This window comes from Pempheris klunzingeri, chromosome 6 (assembly GCF_042242105.1).
Source record: "Pempheris klunzingeri isolate RE-2024b chromosome 6, fPemKlu1.hap1, whole genome shotgun sequence".
Lineage (NCBI taxonomy): Eukaryota > Metazoa > Chordata > Actinopteri > Acropomatiformes > Pempheridae > Pempheris > Pempheris klunzingeri.
This window is the reverse complement of record NC_092017.1, coordinates 15400429-15422376: the sequence shown is the minus strand read 5'-3', so window position 1 is coordinate 15422376 and position 21948 is coordinate 15400429. Positions and strand designations below refer to the sequence as shown.

Genomic DNA, 21948 nt, shown 5'->3' with positions numbered 1-21948 from the left:
CACATATCTATTTGTAATTAATTAAATAATCAATTAAAAGACATTAAAAAGTGAATTTTGCAAAATATGGGATCTTTAAAACAGCCCAGTAATTAAACTGCTTACAACTGTAAAAGCCAGCAGAGGGAGACAGACTCCTTCAGGTGGATCAAAGTCTGACAGAGTCACACTGAGCCCTCAAACCAAAGAAACTACTAGAGGACAAGACAGCAGGCATTTGTGCATGCATATCTCACCATAACTGATTGCTGGGGAACAGACAGGAATTTGTAAATATTAGAATCATCTAATATCGATTCGACATCTGTATGTATTTAGATTTATGTAACAGAGACAGTGGACGGTAATCAACAAGACGGAAAGATATTATAAACATCCTAAACGAAAAATAAGGTTAATATTGAATTAAGTCATTGATTTTATATATAGGTCTATAGTTATAGACACGTTTTTTTTTTAAGTGAACTGTCAGTTTTGTTATTGGTGCCATTTGCTTAATTTCTTTTCAGGCATGTTTGAGAACTAACCCACACTTTTTATCTTTTCAGGGTTTCTTCAGCTCTGGACATTCAACATTTGTCTCGTGGAGCCACAGCAGTTGTTTATAAGGCAAACCTCAAGGCAAAGGTTAAACTTCCAGTGTTAGGTACAGTGAAATGAAATGAGGAGGTTCTTGTTGTGTCTCTGGTGGTGACCTAGGGGACTACCTGAAGGAGCCCCAGCAGCCTGTAAGGAGCGCGAGCTGTGATTGTGCTCTGCCCATTCATCTCCAAGAGGGGAGGAGTTAGCGGAGCCAGAGGGGGGTCAAAACAAAATGTGTGTCCCCGACTAAAGCAACATGATTTCCGCCCTGGTCCGGTGCCGTCCTGAGTCTCTCTGAGAGGAGCATTTAAATGGACTCTGAAGCGAGTCTGAGCGGATATCTGTGTGACTGACAGTCTGCTCTCCGCCTGCAGCTCCTCACCGTCTGAACCGAAGCAGAGGATGGATGGAAACTTTTCACCGGCTGCTCTCTTGTCAGTAGTCCTGCTAACCTCCGTGTTTTCCTCCTCCACAGCCTTTCTGCAGCCTTACGACCTTTTATATGACAATGCGGTGCTGGCATTTTACAACAACGACTACACCAATGTGGTGCGCTACATGGAGGGCGCGCTCAGCAGCCACAGGGAGGTCCAGCGCACCAGAGTCCGGTGCCGGCTGAGGTGCCAGGACCAGCATCCGTTTGATGGAACCTTCTCCGACCTGCGCTTCTTCGACGTGGTGCTCCGCAGAGCAGCGTGTATGAACACATGCATCGAGGAGACACTTGGCTCGCAGTCTGTGCACAAAGTCAGCGAGGATGTTGTGCAGGACTTCAACAGGAGGATCCCCTACAACTATCTTCAACTGGCTTATCAGAAGGTAGGGGGGAGGGGATCTGCATGTGAAGCAGGGTAAACGGGCTCTTCAGTGAGCTCTGCTGCTCCTCCATTCAGTGTGACCTGCAGGCTTCACCAGCTGCTGCTGCTGCTGCTGCTGCTGCCCGGCAACGTGATGCAGAGTGATGAGAGGAGAGGTCAGAGGACCTCAGAGCTGCTGCACAGCACACATGCACACTTGGCTGGACAGGCCTGTAGAAAACCACCACTGCTGCTGGTGCTGCTGCTGCTGCTGGGGATTCAGCGGTGTTTCCACTTAAGTAGTGCAAGTAGTGTACTCATGCACCACCATCTCACTCCTGAGCATTAAAACCACAATCATGGGACATAGATGTAGTGTTTGATAAAAAATCATGTTGATAGACACCCGAAAAAAAATCTGCAACAATCATTGTGTGAAGATTTCCAACTCCACTGCAGAAATAGAGCTGAATCGATGTTGGTTTTTGTCCCCGTTCTTTATATTACAGGGTTTTAAACAGCAGATTTGAACCAGAATATACTTTTTGCAACAACATGATGTAAATCTAAACAATACATTCTATTAATAGAGTTGAGAGTAATAGTTGTAAACTTAACTAGAATTATGTTGTCTATTATTGTTGTATATTATAATTCATAAAAACATATATAGAACAAAAATATCTAAAAATGTGAGAAAATGATGTGTAAAACAAACATCAAATTGCAGATAAAACATTAATGCACTACACATTGTTAATAACAAGCCAATACAGGCCCATAATATTGGTCTGCTGATAAAATCATTTAGACTAAATAATACCTGAAGCTGTATAACTTTAAAAGTTAATATTATGGAGCCTAAAAGTATTCGGTCCTGACAGCAGCAATATGCAGCAGTGCGAGTTAACATGCACACGTCACAGACTACTATGTTGTTGATACTTGCAGATGGATCACGGCGCAGCAGCCCAGTCGCAGCAGGTTGACTCTACAGATGCACTGTGCACTTGCTTCACTTCTTTGTTTACAACCGCGTTTTGTTTTTAATGGCTCCCCTGCGTGCAGTGTTGTTTCTGAAAAACTGTTTGTGGGTTTTTCTCTTTTGGCGGCTCCAGCTTTTTCTTTCTCTTCCCTGTTTCATCCCACATCCACAGTGGTAACAGAATACTTGTAAGAGGAGAGCGCATAACTCAAGGTCTCCTTAAAAGTGCAGTCAGATAATAGATTCACTGCGCTATTGCGACACTTTGTTATCTTTGTTTTCACTCTATATTCATTCAAATTTCTATAACCGCGTTTCCCATGAGGCCCATGTTTTTGGCTGGGACGATGTTGAGCGCTGGGCGTGGGAACAATCCAAGAGACGGATAAAACAGGAGGGCTGGGAACAAAGTTCTCATTCAGATTCTGTGACTCTGTTTGTCCCCCAGAAGTTAATAAGTTTGATGTGCCACAAACACATGAACAACAACCATTTGATGGATATTTTAATCAAAGCTCCGTATTTAAAAAAAGAATTGGACAACCCCCCTTGTCATGCATTGATCAGCAGTAATACTGCTGTAGGGTTTTGCTTGTATGTTTTGTGAGGAAGAACTGTAACAGGAACATGTCTCTCAACCTCCTTTTATGCTGACTGTTTTTGTTGACTTCCGACAGATAAAAAGAGTAGAACTTGAGCTTTCCAAACTCTTCTTTCGACATGCAGGCACACAATACGATATGTGACTGCAACAATGATACATTGAGTCCTGTAGGGTCTGTCAACGTCACTACTCTTCAGGGGCGGATACTAAGTGCGACTATCATACAGCAGTGACTTCATGTTAGTATCTACAAAGAATTAGATTTGTGGTTGACTCTTCTTTTGACTTTTTACCTTCTCATAAATAATAAGAGAGTGACATTTCAGCCCAGTTGGAGCTCAGTTGGGAAGTTGACACCATCTCCTCACATGAACCTGACTGCAGTCCAGTCTCAGATGCCGGAGTGATGACACACAGCTTCCACTGCTCAGAAGTGGTGGGAAGTTAATCGGCCCTGTCACTGTCGGCGGGCAAATGGTTTCTCCATTTTATTTTTCTGAATCAGCAGAGAGAGACCAAGAGCTGATGTGATACTCTCATAAAAGTGCACACTCCTGTCTAGACACGAGCATAGACACAGCCTTATGCTCAGATCCTCGCCCAGCTGTAAAAATATGACTAATCTTTTATGAAAATGGTTATGATATCTCTGACATCTGTTGGGAGACAAAAGTGGAACATTATGTTTTTTTTTTTCACTCACAACAGAGCAGAAACTGGAGCTCTCATGAATGTTTTAGCAGATCTTTATTTCAGCCTCCTGTGTCTCCTAGTGTGTTGACGTCTTTATGAAGCGAGTACATGGCAGCACATCAAGGCTGAGAGCACTGATGTTGATCTTAGCACAGGTAAGGAGAGGCAGAGCTGGAGCGCTCCTATTGGCCGGCCCGATCAGAGCACATCAGACCAGTCAGTGTGTACATATGCACATTAGTAGCTGAGTCTTCTGTGTGTGTGTGTGTGTGTGTGTGTGTGCGTGCAGGGACCCTCACATGTGTGCTAGTATGGGGGTACGTGGTGGTGTTTGTGAAAATAAATAACATTCCTTCAGTATTTAACATTCCAGCATCACACACCCTCCTCCTGACAGCCTCTGGCATAAAGGCCTGTTAGAAGAGGCTCCACAGTTGCCAACTGTTCTCCTCACTCAGGCTGCTGCGTATGTCCCCAGCTCGCCCATCGCTTAGCCTGGCAAATATTTTATTTTCCTGTTGTGGTCTGTTTGCTTTTCTAAAAAAAGAGAGACACGGCAGCTTTTGCAGGTATTAAAGGGAGACCTCTGTAGCTGCCACTGGGGTGGACACTGATGGCCTCCAGTGCCACTGGCCACAGGTCTCGCTACAGTCGCGATCAAAGGCACCGAACTGCCCTCAGGGACAAGAAGAGATTGTATCTCCATCTAATCTGATCTCACAGGGCTGCTATTCCAAGAGGTGATTGTCAAAGTAGGGGCTCATTATTCTTGGTTTTATTTTCCCAAACAGCCTGTGAATTTATCAGTTTTTATTTTTATATGGAAAAAGTGAGTGAAAATCAGATAAAAAAAATCATGTTATAATCAGGTAGACATTTGGTATTAAGATACTGCACTGTAACATTTATTCTTTATTTTTTTTTATCTAGATGAATTTTCCCCATTTGTTTCATTACACACTACTGCTGCAAGCATTTCTATTGCAAGAGGACTTTTAAAGTACATGGAGACATAAAATTGTAGTGTTTACTGTCAGTTCTACAGTTCTACTATCACATCCGCCAAGGAATCCTCAATCTCATGACCAGCTAGAGGGTCAGCCACTATAAACCCCTGTCGGCATTCAAACTTTATTTCAAACCCCCTGGGATGGCAGTTACTAGTAATTTAGAGGGTTAAGAGGGCGATGCTCCGATATGATCCTGTTGGCGTCCCCATCTTAGCCCACAGCTTAGCTGAGGCCAGACAAGACATTTGGAGCCATCAATGTGAATTTAGCAACAGTGTTAAGAAACAAGCTTTCAAACAAGCTCTGTGTGGAAAAATGTGGAGATTTGAAGCAGCTGCAACATGTAAGCTGGCTGGTTTGACACACACAACTCATTTTTTCATGTTACATCAACACAATAGTGCAGTGGGCAGCTTTGTCATGAGTTAATTAAGTTCATTTGTCTTTGGAATTGGGACACATAACTCAATATTCATCCCATTGTAATTTTTTTGGAGAACTTTCCGGTGTCCCAGCGCGACGTTAAGAGGTGACAGTAGGTCAGAACAGTCTCTGAAGCCCACTGATGTTGTGAACCTCCTCTGGAATTTTTGTCTTTAAAGTCCGACGCACTCATGAGTCCACTATGAGCATGATGATTTGATTACGACACAGCAGGCAGGTTGTGCATGGCTCAAGTACAGTCCCCCCCTCGCCTTAGATGGCCACAAAGCTAAGTGAAACCTGCTGCTTGGGTTGTGGTTAGAGGGTAGGTGTGTGTATGTGTGAAGGGTCACAATGTTTGCAATGCTTTGGTGCATTCTTGCTGTGAATTGTTTTATCTTCCCCTTTTCAGCTTATTGGGAGACATTGACAGAATTAAGCTGCAGCATGGGGAGGTATGTCTGTTTCCAGCTCCCACATCAGCTTGATCCCAACAAGGAATGTTGGACTTAGGGAACATTTGTGTGGAAAACAGATTTTGTGCAGTCAGAGCTCATAGTAGTGTTTGTGCTAGATGTGAATCGCAGATGATGTTATTGTCATCTGCAGCTGATAATAAGAGGATCGAAGGGGCTTAGACGGAGGGAGAGTAAGCTCTGTCTTGGACTGGTTAAAGCAGGCAGTAATGCTGCCATTTGCTTAGAGGCAGTTGTTTGCCGCCAAGTCAGATTTATCTGTTTGATGTATCCGCAAGGTCGTTTTTTGGTTATCCTGTTTGGAAAGTGACTGGGAGCCTGGGAGTGGGATGATAAGTAGTGCAGGAGTAGATTACAGTAGAAACTTAGAAACCTCTAATACACTCTTCACTCTGGTTGCACACATGCTTTAATTAATGAAGGAAATGAAGACTGTGACTCATTGAAAAGGTCCATTTAGCTATACTGTAAAGGAATACTTTAATATTTTGGGGCCTGGAGTTTCCACTAGTTGACCTCATGGTGATGACACTTCACCTTGCCAAGTAATGGTCCAGAGCATAGCTCTTTCAACATATTGACATACTGTTTTCCCCTGTTTAAAGTCTGTGTGCTAAACTAAGCTAACTGGCTGCTATAGATAGCTTCAGATTTTTTGTATTGAACAGATGTGAAGATCTAACGCTCAGCAAGAGAGCAATAAGAGTATTTCCTAGATTATCAATTTATTCCTTTACTGTAGGGTTTGCCTTTAAAAACTTTCTACAAAACAAAGCTAATATCTTACCAGAGGTAGCCACTTGAAACACTGCTACAATTACAAATACTGGAATTAAAGGTCCTTTCTGATTTAAAGTAAAATATAAAGACAACAATTATTTAGATAAGATTCACATATTTTAAAGTTTTTTTGTCATTAAAATTTACAAGGAAATGATCACCCTGTGTTTCAAAGCCTTTAACGATGTTGACAATGGAAAAAGGTGATGGGTAAAGAGGTATGACACTGGATACTGTCTTCAATAAATGTAAATAATCACCTTAGTAATGATCACCTTCTCCTTTGCACACGCCTGCAGTGCCAACATGCTGCCCTCCTGGCTCCTCTAACCTAGCGTGCAGTGCTGTGCTTTGCCCAGACGGCCAGACATTGTGGCACTTTGCTGTGCCAAAGGCCTTCTGCATGACTAGATCTGAGTGGATAACGGACCACAGGAATGTGGGGGCATGCTGTGGCGTAACACACCAATATTGCTCTTGCCCTGATTAACAATTAAATGGCTGCAGGAGAGGAGGCAGGTAATGGATCACCACAGACAGCACTGCAGTGGTTTGTGGGATGAGGCCGCGGCAGGTTGTCAGAGTCAGACTTGGCCCGGAGGTCACTCTGTCAAGCGCTGGCATCCATGATTGTGTAGTTTAGGCCAAACAAAACAGCTGCCCAGCTAGAAGCAGAATCTGACGGCAATCAGGATGATTCAATTTCCAAACAGTCACTCTTGATTAATTGAGATATTTATCACTTTGACTGCATTCTGACCACAGTGTACTCTCAATTTATGGAAGATCACAATATCCCTTGTGACGAAGGGGAGGATTTGGACCAAGATTCACTGTCGGGATCCAACCAGCTGGAGAACAGCATTTAGATATACGTATTCATGTGGATGTCTGCATTTCAGTAACAGAGAGGTTGGCAGCATACACAGTTATTGCTACTGCAGATTCAATGTGTGCATGTGTGTGCTTGTATGTGCGCCCGTAAATTCTGGTTGTGTGTGTGTATTATTCTTTGTGTTTGGTGATTATCAGTCTGGCCAAAGTCTCCCGGGTGTCTGAGTGGAGAAATCAGGGCAAGGATGGAAAAACTAAGACTTTGCCAGGCATCTGTTCAGCTTCACTTGTGACTTAAACTATGTGTTGGCTGCTGCGGGGGTGCAAGCACACAATCCATTTCTATCTGTCGTGTTGTCTTCTACTCAGCAGAAAGAATCATCAAGTTACGAAGAAGCTGAAAATGTTTATTTCACGGTCAAATGTGACACCCACACAGTACACACAAACTGAGTAGAGATCTGTTTGCATGAATTGTCCCCTTCACTGATGAATGTTCTGACTTTCTGAGAAAAATACTTTGGACACTTTTACCATCTTTAGATAAACAGTTTGCTGCACAGATTACATCAGAGAGAAGGAGCCTTTTGTGGATTAATGGGTGATCCTAAAGAGAAAGAGCATACATTGATCTTTGTTGTTTACTCAGTCATACACCCATGGGTGTGTCATGCACCGTAAACATAGCTGTGAAAATAAGGCAGATGGAAAGGGCCAATGTACACTCACTAGCGATGGTAATTTTTCTTTTTCATAAAAAAAGTTTGCTCACATGCAGCCAGTAGCCACTTCATGATCTATTCAGTGTTCTGTGACTAAACATATATTTGGCATTGACAGAGCTGTTGGCGCAGGTTTAAGTCAGCCTTTTATTCCACACAAAGAGTAAAATGGTCCTCAGGTTTTCTGAGGTATCCTGTATCCACCTCACAGCTCGTCCTGCACAATCATGAGCTATAAATTGTGCGAACGTCTCAAGTTGCTTCTGTCCTCGCCAGATCATTTCTCTCTGGGGAGAGCTGTGGGCTTTGGAGAGAAAACCACAAAGAGGGTAGAGGGTACAGGAAGTCAAATCTATTGAGGAAAACACTGGAAAATGCAGTCATTTTCTAAGTCTGTAGTTTCGTTTTGAGGTAATGTGTGGAGGTTTTTATTCTCTTGTCTTTCAGCAACTTAAATATAGACACAGTTCAGTTTGCTAAACATTTAATCTGTGGTGCCCAGTCATGTATTAAAAAAAAGACATTTAAGTCTTTGTGAAGCTTTGTGATATCTGGTGTCATGTGGCTGCTGCGTTGTGGTCGCAGTAGCATTGAGACTCTTCAGAGCCACAGCAGGGTCACATGTCTTCTGTGCCCCTTTTTCCACTGGCTCGATGAAGCACACATTTGCCAAGGCATGGCATGATGTGATCATATGCGTTTCCTCTGCGCCCTCACAGCAGGGCTAACTGATACTGTGCTGATATAACGGGTCAGGACCAAACAGCAACAGCAGTATCTCAGGATGAAGTGCGTTTCTCATGTTCATGTTATTTAGCACCAAGAATGTAGTACAAATGTTAACGTTACTGAATGAATTACATGCAATTTAAAAAGCGGCAGCGCAGAACCTTTGGTGCTTGCATATGGTATGGTTTGCTGAGTTTCATTTATTTATTAGTTTATGATCAGTTTTGTTTTTATCTGGAGTGTCACAAACTTTTCTTTGATGTTTTGTAGGTTTTTCCTCCTCCTCCTACTTTCTGTTAGCTGCAGATGAAAATTTGCCTTTTGGCTAAATCCACTACATATACATTATATTGATATTAATTCATGTGTGTTGCTCCTGATAAATACATGGATAAAGTAAACTACAGCAAAGAAAGTCACATTTATACGACAAAGCAAGATTGTCAAATTGAAATCGTTTGTCCTGCACCAAATCCTCCAGTATTCCTCAGACGTGACAATCTTTCATAATTTGAGCGTAGTTTGTTTGCTTTTTTGACCCCCTCAGCTGTTTCCTGTAAAATTCCAGTAACGGTGTTGATTGTTTATCCAGGCCCACTCCGCTGTCATCAGCCTGCAGGGCGATGGTCCCACGGTGACTCTGCAGTAAACGTGTGCTCATGTGGCACTGTTTGTGTTTGTGCTGTTACTGTATGTGTGTGAGGAACTAAGATGCATAGCTGGATATCAGAATATGTCTCACATCATCATCTTGTGACCAAAGGTTTCCAGACCTTTGCTGTCAGAGCCCTCAGACTAAGGAGCACTCTTTGCACTTATTGAGATCAGACAGGCTACGCCGTTGTCTCTTCTTAAAACTCTCTTTTACAGGCATTTAGAAATTCTTAAATACAAGCTACAGGGTTTTATCATATCATCTTTTAACTTAATGTTGTCTCCCAATGTTTTTTGATCCCTATGTTGCTTTTATGTTTTTCATTTTTATCGGCTGTTCTTTGTTTGTACTGTTTTTATTTGGGCTGTTTTATTTGTTTGGGTGAAGCACTATGTAACCCTTTTCAAATGAAGTTTATTATCACGATCAAAATGCCACAAAGGTCCAGCTCGAGATGTACTTCAGCTGCGTTCGGCCTGTTTTATATTATACATTTTTCTGTGCAGATGTCTTTATTTCACACCATGAAAAGAAAACATTACAGCTCTCTGAGTCCACCCTACACTACACATCACCAAGTTAAGTTTGACAGCTGGCATAGAGAAGGGGACTATTTCCAATGTGCACACCCCCCTCCTCCTCCCTCTGACTTACAACTGCCAAACAATAATTCATCTTAGCAGTGCATAACGCCAGGATTTCCAACTATTATCCCCCGCCGCCCTGTGACCTGCTTATCTTGGTCGTTAGATCTCAGCGTCTCCTCTCCCTAAGAGATTTTCCCCCGCAGGGAAACAGGTACTATTACACCTATTTAGAGGACAGGAGAAAGTAGTTTTCATGATCCCATGCTGACCTGACCCCTGGCCGACACTGACCTTGCAGTGTCTCCACATCTGGTTCAGATCTCTGGGAAATGCAGTTAATAAGAAAGCTAAACAGCGTTAGGCACAAGGAGCCACAAACAAGCCCGTCTACTTTATCAAAGTAGTGTGAAAGGAATACTTACGTCATCTCTAACCAGTCAGAGGTCCTTCTCAGTGGCTCAGGTAATGAGACAATGATGTCATGGCTATTGGCACGCTGCTGGTTGGAATTTTTAGGGAGAGCTGTCTATCTAGAGCTGTCTAGTATGAATTACTTATCTAAACACAGTGGCCTTTATTTCACAGAGCTGCTTTATAGCCTCAATCTGTTTCATGATTGTTGTTTACACAATTGTCCATGCTGCTCAAATTGAACTGAGACAATTATTTAGAGAAGAAAAATTCATCAGTTATAATAAATAAATCCCCCAAATCTCCTAAGAAAACTGAGAGCGTTTTTGGACTCCAAACATATATGGATGGGTCATACCTCATGGCTTCCAGAGATGGTGATTAAACAGGATAAAACAGAGTGTGTGTATGTGTTGATTTTCCCTCATCAGCATCCTGAGCCAAATGTCCTTAAAGAACCTTAGCTCTAAATCCAGGACTTTCCCCGAGCAGCAGGAGTATATCAACTGTCAGAAGTTAAAGTGAGGTTAGTTCTACATCATCTTCCGCTGACTCCTACAGCATGCCGTTAACTGACTTGACTGACTTTTTGCACTATTAATCAGCTCAGACAGAAGAAGTCACTCAGGACTTGACAGTGCTCTGGCTTGGAAATTAAAAGTTCATAACAAATTAATTATGTATCTAATAGAGTTATTATGCTCAAAGCAGAGCTGCACCAAATTAATATCCTGACAAATCAGTAATTGTGATTATTCTAGCAATCGATTGAATTGCCAGTTAAACTTGCTATAACTTGGCCACTTTGTGGAAACAAGCTCTGACATGCTGTCACCTTTTAGGTTGATGTGGTGAACTTGAACTAGTGAACAGTTACTAATTTACATGCATTGCAGTAACAGTCAGAGCCACATTATCATTTATTTGATCAGTGTTTCTGTTAGCATGGAGCATGCAAGTCCAATATTCACTCTTCTTTTAGCTCTGTTTTTGATCTTCATCTACTCCCAAGGGAAATATCTGTCTTTTTAGCTGCTAAAAGCTTCACTATTCACCAGCTAATAACTATCTTTGTCTGTTTGCTGGTAAGTACTGAGCAGGTAGTGTACAGTGGGTTTTTAGAGGCTTTTTTAGCTGAAAACAGCTGCCTGTCGTCGCTGAAAACAATGCTGTGAGAGTGAACCAAAACCGATAATTTGCAGGCTGTAAAACCAAAATAATGACTTTAAAGTCGCTATGTAGCTAAAGGTAGTATTACCTGCTAATACTCAGTAGGGTTGTTGCTACAAGATGCCCCTTTCACATCCAAAAAGTCATGTGATCTTTTGGAAGAAGTTGTAACTTCCATCCTGTCTGGTGATGGGGAAAAAAACTATTTCAGAACAGCTATTATTTAGCCAGGTTCAGAAAGCACAAAAATGCTCTCTGAATTTGTCTTGTCGGCTACATAATCTTTTACAAGACTTACACCCTCCTCTAGGGGCTAAACATTGCTGCACTGCAGCTCGGTCCACACCCAAATCAGAGATGCAAGATTTTTGATCAGGTTTGTTTGTTTTTTTACCTCCGAACATATATAAACTCTCTCTCTTTTTGTCCACTTGAGTTTTCAAAAATCAGATATAACTGTGAGTTTACTCAGTCTGTAAGTATTTCTTGAAGTGTCCTAAGGTGCATCGGTAATTCAGGATGATTTGCTCATAAAGACCTAAGACTATGCGAGACCTGGTTAAATCACTGAAGTCTGCTGTCAGCTAACGCCACACGTCCAAGTTGCAGTTTATTTTACAATAGTCTTTTGCAGTTGGCTCCTGCTTGAGGCTTGTGTTTATGTCCAGCTCTGTTTGCCAATTCAGTAATGAGTCATTAAAGTGGAGATTTAAAAGTTAGAGTTCATGTAAAGCATTCAAAGGACTCTGGTGTCACCGAGTGGGAGAGCCCCCGCAAAGAATGTAAACTTTTTGGCTCCAGTCGTGATTTTGAGAGTAAACAACCTCAGCGCTGCCACTTCAAGACGATGTATTACCTCGTGACCACATGCACTTAATAAAAGGGGAAGGCATAACTCTCCTTGAATGTCTACATGCAGAAGAAATCATTTAACTTGTGGAGACAGAAGAATACAGCAAAATAAACCTTTCGTCCTGCTGTAATCATAAACATTATGGCACAGCCAAGGCCAGAGACCCGTTCAGTTCTTGAGAAAAGGGACTTCACACGCTGGTATCCATGCAGAGGGGATCCAGTGTCATCTTGAATATGTCTGCTTTGTATAATGGTGTGGCATGTTTACAGTTTATTGTTTTGTCCTTGAAGCTCTTATGTTTTGCCGTCTCTGATTCCTGTTTGCTAAAGCCTCGAGTTTTATTGTTATAATTATGTTGAATTTTACTGAAGAGTGAAGAGGCCTCCATAAAGAAAGGAATGGGAAATGTTCTTCACAGTGTTGATTGTGCAAAATATAAACCATTGATGGTTTATATGATTCCTTTGTTTACTGAATCCTTATTTTCATTTTTGGGTTTGGTGACCAGTTGTATGTGAACATGCTGGTGCTTATTGCCTGAATTCCTAGATAAGTATTGACTACATATTTCTTTGTAAATATGCCATTTTTCCATTTATGAGTCCTTTTTCCAGCTAAAGGTAGCCACGATTATTGATTATAGATAGCTTTCCTCTCCCATAATGACTGAGGGTCAGGGAAATCAAGCAGGGGGAATGCTACAAATATTTGGCTGCTATTCAGGAGAAGAAACTATTTTGATTTTAATATAGATGACATCTAAACAGGCCCAGCTGTGTCTTTACTTATGGAGGAAAATTATCTGTCTTTTCTGCCGTGACAGCTCTGCTTTATAGGAATTTAATAGAAATAGGATTATCCTCTTTTATTATTGTCTGGTATGGAAATCTCAACATGGCCGGTAAAATAGGCTTGACAGGCTTCTTAATTTAGCAGCGAAAAGCTTGGGGTGCTTTAGGCCCAGCTCAGAGGTATTTACAGAATGCGAGTCCTCTAGAAGGCCAAGGCCATCATAGCCTGTCCTCACCACTACAGAGAGTTTGAACTCCTGCCATCAGACCGCTGCTGTACGCGCTAGGAGGACAAAGGGACTGTATTATATTGTATTTGGTATTCACAGCCATCAACAATGCTCAGCATGGAATTGGTTATGCACATTACCAGCGGCCCTATCTGTCTCCGTCTTCAGTGTGAAATTTCCACTTGCACGTGTATTTGCGTGATCCCCACTTTTGATCCAGTCTTCTGTACTTTGTCTTATGCTGCCTTACCGTTCTGCGTGGTTCTGTTTGTTTGTTTGGCTGCCGTTCTGCTTGGGATGGTGTTAAACCTGGCAGCGCATTTCTCATCATGGGACAGATTGACCTTATCAGACATGACCTCCACTTTAGAGGCAAAACTGTGTTAATATCTACTAGTTACCAACTTATTTAATGTTTAATATCAACACTACTCTATCAGACAACCAGTTCATGTGAGGTAATGTTTATACTAAGATGTAGGGGTAGTAATACTGTGTTTATTGTTGCTATGTTACGAGCAAAGCTGCTAATCATAGTGAGTAAACAGTTGATACCGAGGTAATTCTATCAACACTGGCCGAGCTGATACTAAAGCACACTGACTCAATAAGAAAACTCCCTCTATTTGACAGACATTATAACTTATCTTGTAAAAACTATTATATCACTGCATTCATAACTGATTTTGAACTTACGTAATTATTATTAACGTAACGTAATTATCTTTATTGGCATTTGGCACAATGCTGCTTGCAAAATCCACTTAAAAGATTGCTCTGTTATGCAGTGTTGTGAAGTGGTGCAGCAGATAGCATTGTAAAGAGGCCATGCGCAACTGAGTGGTTTTGTAATCTTTGACAACAACGCATCTTTTGTACAGTACACACACAGCTCCATAGCTGCATCACATCCCACAACCAAATCAGTTACTGTGTTGAATAAGTCCTGTTGTGACATGTGGATGAGTCCTCGGAGCCCTTAAATCTAACTGTTGTTAGAAACATAAATACCAAAACGGCTTCTGTCATCAGTACAGACACGTATAGCTTTTGGTAACTTCCTGGAAAGACTGTACGGTTTTCTGTGGAAGGGTTACAGAGCTATAAAGCACTGACGTATTGGATATCCACAGCCCTCAGATATTTCCTCTCATGTTGCTTTACAGGGAAACCCTAAGCTCTTGTAAAGAAAGACCCAAATGTTGGCTATAATTTTAATGTTAATTATAAACCCCAAGAATATCTCACATGTTTAGGGAAAATGTTTGCGAGAGTGTGATGTTTTGAGTTATTTGGTGCAGCTGAAATAAACCATGAACTGTAAATTGTAATTACGTAAATTCCTTACTTTAAGTGTGGCTCACTCACACTGAACCACATCTCATTAAGATGTTAAATGCCATCTAAGCACTGAGAATCATGTCCGCCTTTTGTTGCTACCTCCAACCAGAAAAGGCTACTAATTAATTAAACCCGGGGCAGGAGCACACCTTGTGGGCTGGTTTCTAAGCAGCAGCAGGGATACAAACAGAACCAATGAGAGACCCTCTGCTCTGTGGTTTGGTGGCCAATAGCATCTCTTCATCAAAGAAGAATTTTTACATGGTTTTGGGCAGAAAGCTGAATCCTGGAGACTGTGTCATTCTGAGGAAATGAGCGGTTAATTCCCCAAGAGAGTCTGTAATATGGACTCGGATCGGGACTAGAGAGAGGAATATGGCTGTCTGTACAGTAGGGCTATTGTAGCATTATACAGAAATTGCTTCATGACATCATGTAGATGTTGGACAGTAAACAGCTATTCTTTGTTATACACAGTTTGAGTGGGAAAGTCTTGCTATGGGATATTAGAATTCCATAGTGAAGTTTCTGTGAAGTGAGGTCTTATTGGTTTTACCACTAGCAACATGTCACTTTATCTTGACGGCTTTTAATATACATCAGACGTCCACTGGCACTAGTTTGGCCTGCTGTCATGGAAAACAGACACCAAGTCCTCTTCATCGAGGAATCTTTTCAAATAACTGGACTTTTTAAAAGACAGCGTATTTTAATTACTTTTTTTTTTTTTACTGATGATACTCTCCGTATGAAGCAGCCTCTTCGACCTTTCTGCCTCCTCACTCTTTAAGTCATGTGTGGGCCACAGTGGCTCCATCACAGCCAATAATAACACAACCCTTTTTTGCCGGGTGCAGTGTGGTTTTCAGTAACGTGTAGGTATGTTATACATATGGTGAGGCCTCCATGTTTCATGTTTTCCATGGGCTGCTTGCTTCTGCAGTACAGCCCCGCTGTGGTTTATGGCCGAGGTGGTGAGGTTTTAGTGCACCGTCAGCCTGAAGGAGGCTTCAGCTCAGGCTGCATGTGTGGTGTTAGAGCCATAGCTTGGCCTCAGACATTGTGTCACTGCCAGAGCAGGATGAGCTCATGTGATTTAGTGGTGTTACAATAGCATCTAAATGTGGAATGAATGATGCATATGGTGCCATCACAGTTTTCCCAACATAAATTCTGTCTGTGATCAGTGCTCTTCTTATTCATAGAGTAGCGCTCTGGAGCTTCCAGAGTCTGTGTGAGCAGATGCGAGCACAGAACTAATGAGGCACCAACTGCATTAAGATGTTTGGGACTCAGACTCTTAGTGCTGTTCCAGACAAACAAAGTGAAGATGTAAATAGGAACTTAGTGCCAACCAAGAAGTATGTATGGGTAAATAAAAAGACCTTTTATAGCCAGGACAATACTGGATATTTGATCACGATGAAGACACATGCTGAGCCTGACATTTCACAATTGAAAATTAAACTCAGGTGAACAAACTACGTGACAAGAACACTGTTTTTAAATTCCTTAAAGATAAACAGTATCTGTATGAAGTTGATATCAGCCAATATATATATATACACTGCTGCCCATAAAGTTGTTCAATACCCCCAATTTTGTTAAAGCCTGAATACACAGTTTGCAAAGGTTAATTGTGGTTTAAGTTTCACTGTGATATGTTTGGAAGAGTTTGATCAATAAAGTTGAGAAGATATACACTTTATTTATCAAGAATAAATCACAATCATTTCATGAGAAGAGGTAAAAAACATTTTATTCCAACTTTATGGGCAACAGTGTATATCAGTCCAACTAATTTATTTCTCTAGCTCTAAAAGAGATAATTGTTGACATACTGTATATTCAAAGCATTTCCATGAGGTTGGACCATGTTGATTCACTGATATTGAGCTGTCTGTGGTATGAATGTTGTTGTTACTCTGTTTTTGTCACCCTAGTTAAAGTGGTCTGCTGGTGAATCACCAGTGTCAGAGATAAGAGAGAGAGGGATATGACAAATATAGAAATAAATAGAAATATAAGAATATAAGAAAAATATAAAATATATACATGTTTGTATTACCCTGTTTTTAAATCACCTTTGCTTCAACCTCTCATGTCTTTTACCTTAACACGTTTTAAGATTCTTTCATTGTCCACTAAATGTGTACTATTGATAAGATAATGGTGGTGGCTTTCTAGTATTATGCATCACACTGTAACGTAAGATGAAAAGAAAATACAGTCAAAAATAATGTCAGAGGTCTGCTTTCCATTGTCTGTAGGCTACATACAGTTGGTTGTCCTGGTTTGTTTTTGTCAACCTACCACTTACAGCTGTAATGGCTTAGTGTAGAAATTTATACTCAAAACAATCCTTCATCCTCAGTTATCCTGCAGGCTTTAGAAAGACTACAGTAGGTATTATTAAGTGTCTCATTCCAACACTTGCGGCATGCAAATGTGCATGTATCTTTTGTGAGTTGTTCAGTGAAAGTTCAGGCACATGCCTGTCACCCCCTGCTTTGTAATTTAGGGATTGTGTTTTGGGAATTACCCCTCCTCTGTAACCATGCTATTATGATGTTTTTAGTTGCCAACGCATTCGTTCAGTAGCCTCTGTTCCTCCTCGGGCTATCAGAATCATCAAGTGAGCTCCTTTTTCCAATGACGTGATGGTGAAGTATGTGAACTTTGGGTTTTATGCCATTTTTTGCCTGTTTCCAGCTATCACTTCTCCTCACAGTGCAGCACGTAATATAGATCACAGCAGTTCCTGGCATTGCACTCCCCACAATAAAACCCAAACAAAAGAGCTGTCGTTGGAATATTGTGTCTGTGGATTGCAGTCTGCAGCTAATGAAGTTAACGGATACAGCAGTTGCGTGGTTGGATGCCGTGTCACTTCTCCATCCCGGGTGAACGGAGGCAAGAAGACGAGAAAAGGGAAGACATGGCTGGTTTCATTCTCAGGGGCTCCGTATGAGCCAGCTGTGCGTAGGGAGGAAATGAGATCAGTCCCCACTTAGGGAGTCACATTTTTGGAGCCGCCCCCACACATATATCACTGATAATGATGATGCATTTCTTCTGCTCTTTCCAACATTTCCCTATATTTAAATGCATTTGTACAGGAGAAGCCACCTGGGTCAAGTTGTAATGGTGGTGGTGGTCCAGAAAGCTTTTGTTTGGGAGGTTTGGAGGAGTTTTTCCCCAACAGATTGTGGGGGATTTCCTCTCCTCCCCTGGGGACATCCTGTTATCAGAGCAGTGACTCAGTGGAAAGACCTCCTTTCAGTGTCTGGACCTTTTCTTTCCTCTAGATTACTGCAATTGATTGATGCAGGTGATTTTTCTAATCAAAAACTCCACATTAAATACCTTGGTTCTATTTTGCAACTTTGTACTTGATGTAGTAATCAGGTTAGGGAATACAATCATTAAGTCAAATTTACATTCATCAAAGCAGATTTAGTATAAATCAATTCCTCCCTCCTATAACTTTAGCAGCTGTGTGTGGGATGACTCAGGTCTGGACAATAGGAAACACTTCTCAGCAGGGAAATTAATATAACAGCTTAAACTCTAAAATATCTTTTTGAGGAAGGAAAGACTGAGTTTTGAAACCGTTCTCTGTAGTTCAAGAAGGTGTAAAAAATTCAAATTCTGTTCAGACCAAATGATTTTATATAGACATATCAAAGACATAAAAGGTATTTAAGTATGGCCATATGCAGTTTGGACGAGAGTAAATAATTTGGCATTAAAACAATAAAACTGAAACTGAAATCACCAGCTGAACTCTGCAGTAGTTAAAGAATATTTACTGACTGTTAATAAGAAGAGACAGTAAATCAGATGGTGATTACACCGCTCTGACAGAGTGATCTCATGCTGTAACAAACCTGTGCCTTGGGGATTTCTCTTGTGTTGTACCTTTGACTGAAAATACACCTCAGTGAAAAAGGATCTGACCTTTGTTCATTGTTAATGCACGTTTACCCCAAGCGTCTACCCCGGCCCTGATTAATTCGACATTGTGACAACACTTTTGTTAAGCCAGCCCTGTTGTCACACAAGGCTTCTCACAAGAGTATTTGTGCCTGAGGGCCTGAAGTTAGAAAACTGGGTGGGGTGAACTTTGGCCTTCCTGGCCCATACTTGGGTTGACACGTAATTTTCTATTCCTCCCTAGAAAGGCTTTCTTAACGCTATTCCTGCAGAGAAACACCCAAAATCGAAGAGTACATAAATATATGGGAAGCCAAACAATCTAACAGCCCGGACAATGTAGACACTGCATATCCAGTCAAGCTCCAAATCCAGTGGATGACACGTTCCAGTAGATTAAATTTAGTAGCCAGTTTCAGTAGCACTCATTACACACTGGGTGAGACAGCTGAAATGTATATTTATTTTGTTGTCCATTAAACATAACATGATGTTTCCCCAAAATATAATCCTTCATAAAACCAGTGACGTCTTCTTCCAGTCGTCACTCAAAGCTAAGGAGGATTTTACTGATGGACGTGTTGGATTAAAACTTTAGATTTATGTAGTATATATATTTGTTTTTCATAAAAAGGTAAAACCAAGCACTTTTAATGTACTTAGGCTACTGAATTGTTAGCTTCTCATATAAGTAGCCACAATGGGGAATGCTGTCAAAGATAGTCATGAGTGATAGTCATGAAATTTTAAATCATCGTGATATATTACTGACATCACTGGGATTTGGGTATTACAACATCCAATAAAGGCTTAAGACAAAAAATGCACCGAGGCACAAACATCTTGACGCCAACATCAACGTTACGGCTGTTTTCAGCTTGTTTGCCTTGTCCAAAACTCTAGGTTTATGAGTTAACATGTGTTCCTGGGGCTCCTGACTCATAGTTTGAGTCTTGTCCAAGTTTAGTATCAGACATTTTCCTCTCGTCATTTCCTCTCTCACTTGCAGGTCTGACTCAGGATGCTGGGATCAGCATGAGCGTGTGTGAAGAATGTGAGTCTGGAATTCAATAATTAATCCACATCAGGCTTCAAGAGGCACATTTATGCATGAGCTTGAGTATTTGCTGATGTCAAGAAAAGACAGGCTTCAGGGGAATCATTTTTGAAATATTCTGTCAACATGTGCTCCGCTGTGTTCACAGTGGTTGTCATGTTCACTTTAAAGGACTCCTGCTGCAGAAGATCCATTACTCTCTTGGCTAACAATATGACAATGAAAGGGGTCATTTTAAGTGATGACCTTACGGAGAATTATCACCTGAATATGCTGCTTCTCTCGTATTTACAGAGCTTTACAGACAGTTTCAGCTCATTGTTTAGCTGTTTGGCTTCCATTATTATTTTGGCTCACTCTGTCTGCTCTCTTAGCGTTGCTCTCAGCCGCAGAAAAACAGCTAAAATAGAGTGAATATTGGACTTATAGGTGGACACAAACATGACTCCAAATGAATGATAATGTTTTTGCTAACTAGTTCGCCATACCAACCTAAAAGGTGATATGTCAGTGCTCAGAACTTGTTTCTGTAATCTGTTATTACAGGTTTAATGAAGATATATTAGATATACTCCTAAAACACAACATGTTTACACCGGTGGTCATTTGAATGGACACAGCCAAACTGTCACACTGGCAGAAGACCTGATTTTCTAATGACTTTATGACTTTATGTAGAGTTAATGAAATCAAGCTCTGAATGAAAGTGGGTTTTACTAAAGCTAATATATTTTGCTTTTCCTATTCATTCTGAAGTTTATATGGCAGAAACCATAACTTTATCAATGTTCAGTTTAACACAAGAATAATGAACATTGTGCAGCATTTATGAGGATGTTTTACCTCGCAGTTGTTGGTAAAGTTTAAGTGTCACCCACCAAGTAGATAATCTGAACTGGCATCTCTAAGTATCTCAGAGAAAGAATGTTTCTAAACTAAAGCCTGAATAGGCAAATTTTCTTATAGGGAAACTCTGATTTGAGCTTGGATTTCAGTGTGTGTAGCACATGTGGTACTTTTAATGCAGGTATTTATAGAGTTTTTATTGCCTGCCCACTCAGATCAACTGCGTTAGTTGTTATATAGATTATTTCATAATTCCGTCTTCAGGATGGAGGTGTTTGTTAAACTAAGTCAAATGTTAAGGGGGGTCTGTTGACCACAGTCTGCCAACTACACCCAGGATTTCTGGGTGGAAGAGAAGCAGACTTCTTATAATGAACAGATGTCTAATTCCAGACCTCCTGTGTGTCCTTCTTTGCCAAACCACTTCCTCACAGTAGTTCAACAGGGCTGAGTCCAGACCTGAACCTGAGACCTTCTGAGCCTCTCACCTCTGTAGTTACAGGTGACATCCATCCAACAAACGCCTCAAAATACTCACCACAGTTTAACAGCAGCTGAGGTCCAGAAATCGCTCTGTTTACTGTTTTAAGTGGCAGCTGGCATTGTTTCATGCCAGTGTCACGGTCCTGAAAATAAGTTTTTAAGTGGAGCGGAGCGCTGCCAGAGTCTGAATGTTCGAGATTCTTGGAGGAAGCCTGTGTTGTGGTGTTTGGCAGAAAAAACCCAGGACAGTTTGTCTCTGTTTGCTTTTTTGCATTGCTGGGGAGGTAGAGACGTTCCAGGGGAGAAAATGCAAAGCTTTTGAGAGCATCTGTGCCCCTTTACAAGGGTCAGCGCCCTTCATTATTTATTCTCTCTGCTCAATTAGACTGTATGAGTCTGTAAGCTCTCATCCCCAGCAGGAAGATTGGAGCACACATGAGTGGACGTGCGGATACAGACATTCATGCATGAGCACACAGATGCTCAAACAAAACTCAAGACTGTGCACACGGGCAGGGAAGCCGAAACAGGTGGGACACATCAACAAGCAATAACTCCACACATGCATCCTTCTGCCCACACACAACTTTTCCACTTCTTTCCAATCCAAGCTGATCTCACACTGACTTGTGCTTAACCTCAACAGGTAATCCCAGCACATGTTTTTATTTCCCAAAGTGCAGTTTGGAGGAAGGGGCCGCTGTTCAATTGTACAGTAGAAAGTGTGTTGATTTTATTGCCTGTGACCCAGCATGGCCGCAGCAGAAACCGTTGCCAGGTGGGCTGCTGCGCCATGCAGGCCGAGGGATGCCGATGGATATCTCTGTCTCTAAGTGTTTCAGGCTGGCTGGTATGGAGGCATTAGCTGCTGTCAGTCATTCACTGTCAGGGGCAACACATGGAGGAACAACACATACAGAAACATTTATTCCAAATGGAGTCCGCTGCTT

General features: G+C 41.4%; 1 protein-coding gene across 1 annotated transcript in view; it reads left to right on the top strand.

Moving 5' to 3' along the window:
- The first annotated feature begins 856 nt into the window (after positions 1-856).
- The window catches only part of p3h2 (prolyl 3-hydroxylase 2), a 56309-nt gene continuing 35217 nt past the window's right edge, over positions 857-21948 (top strand). Inside the window, exon 1 of the mRNA XM_070832842.1 lies at positions 857-1401. Within this exon, the coding sequence (XP_070688943.1) occupies positions 985-1401 (417 nt within the window). The 5' untranslated portion in view covers positions 857-984. The remainder of the gene's footprint in view (positions 1402-21948) is intronic.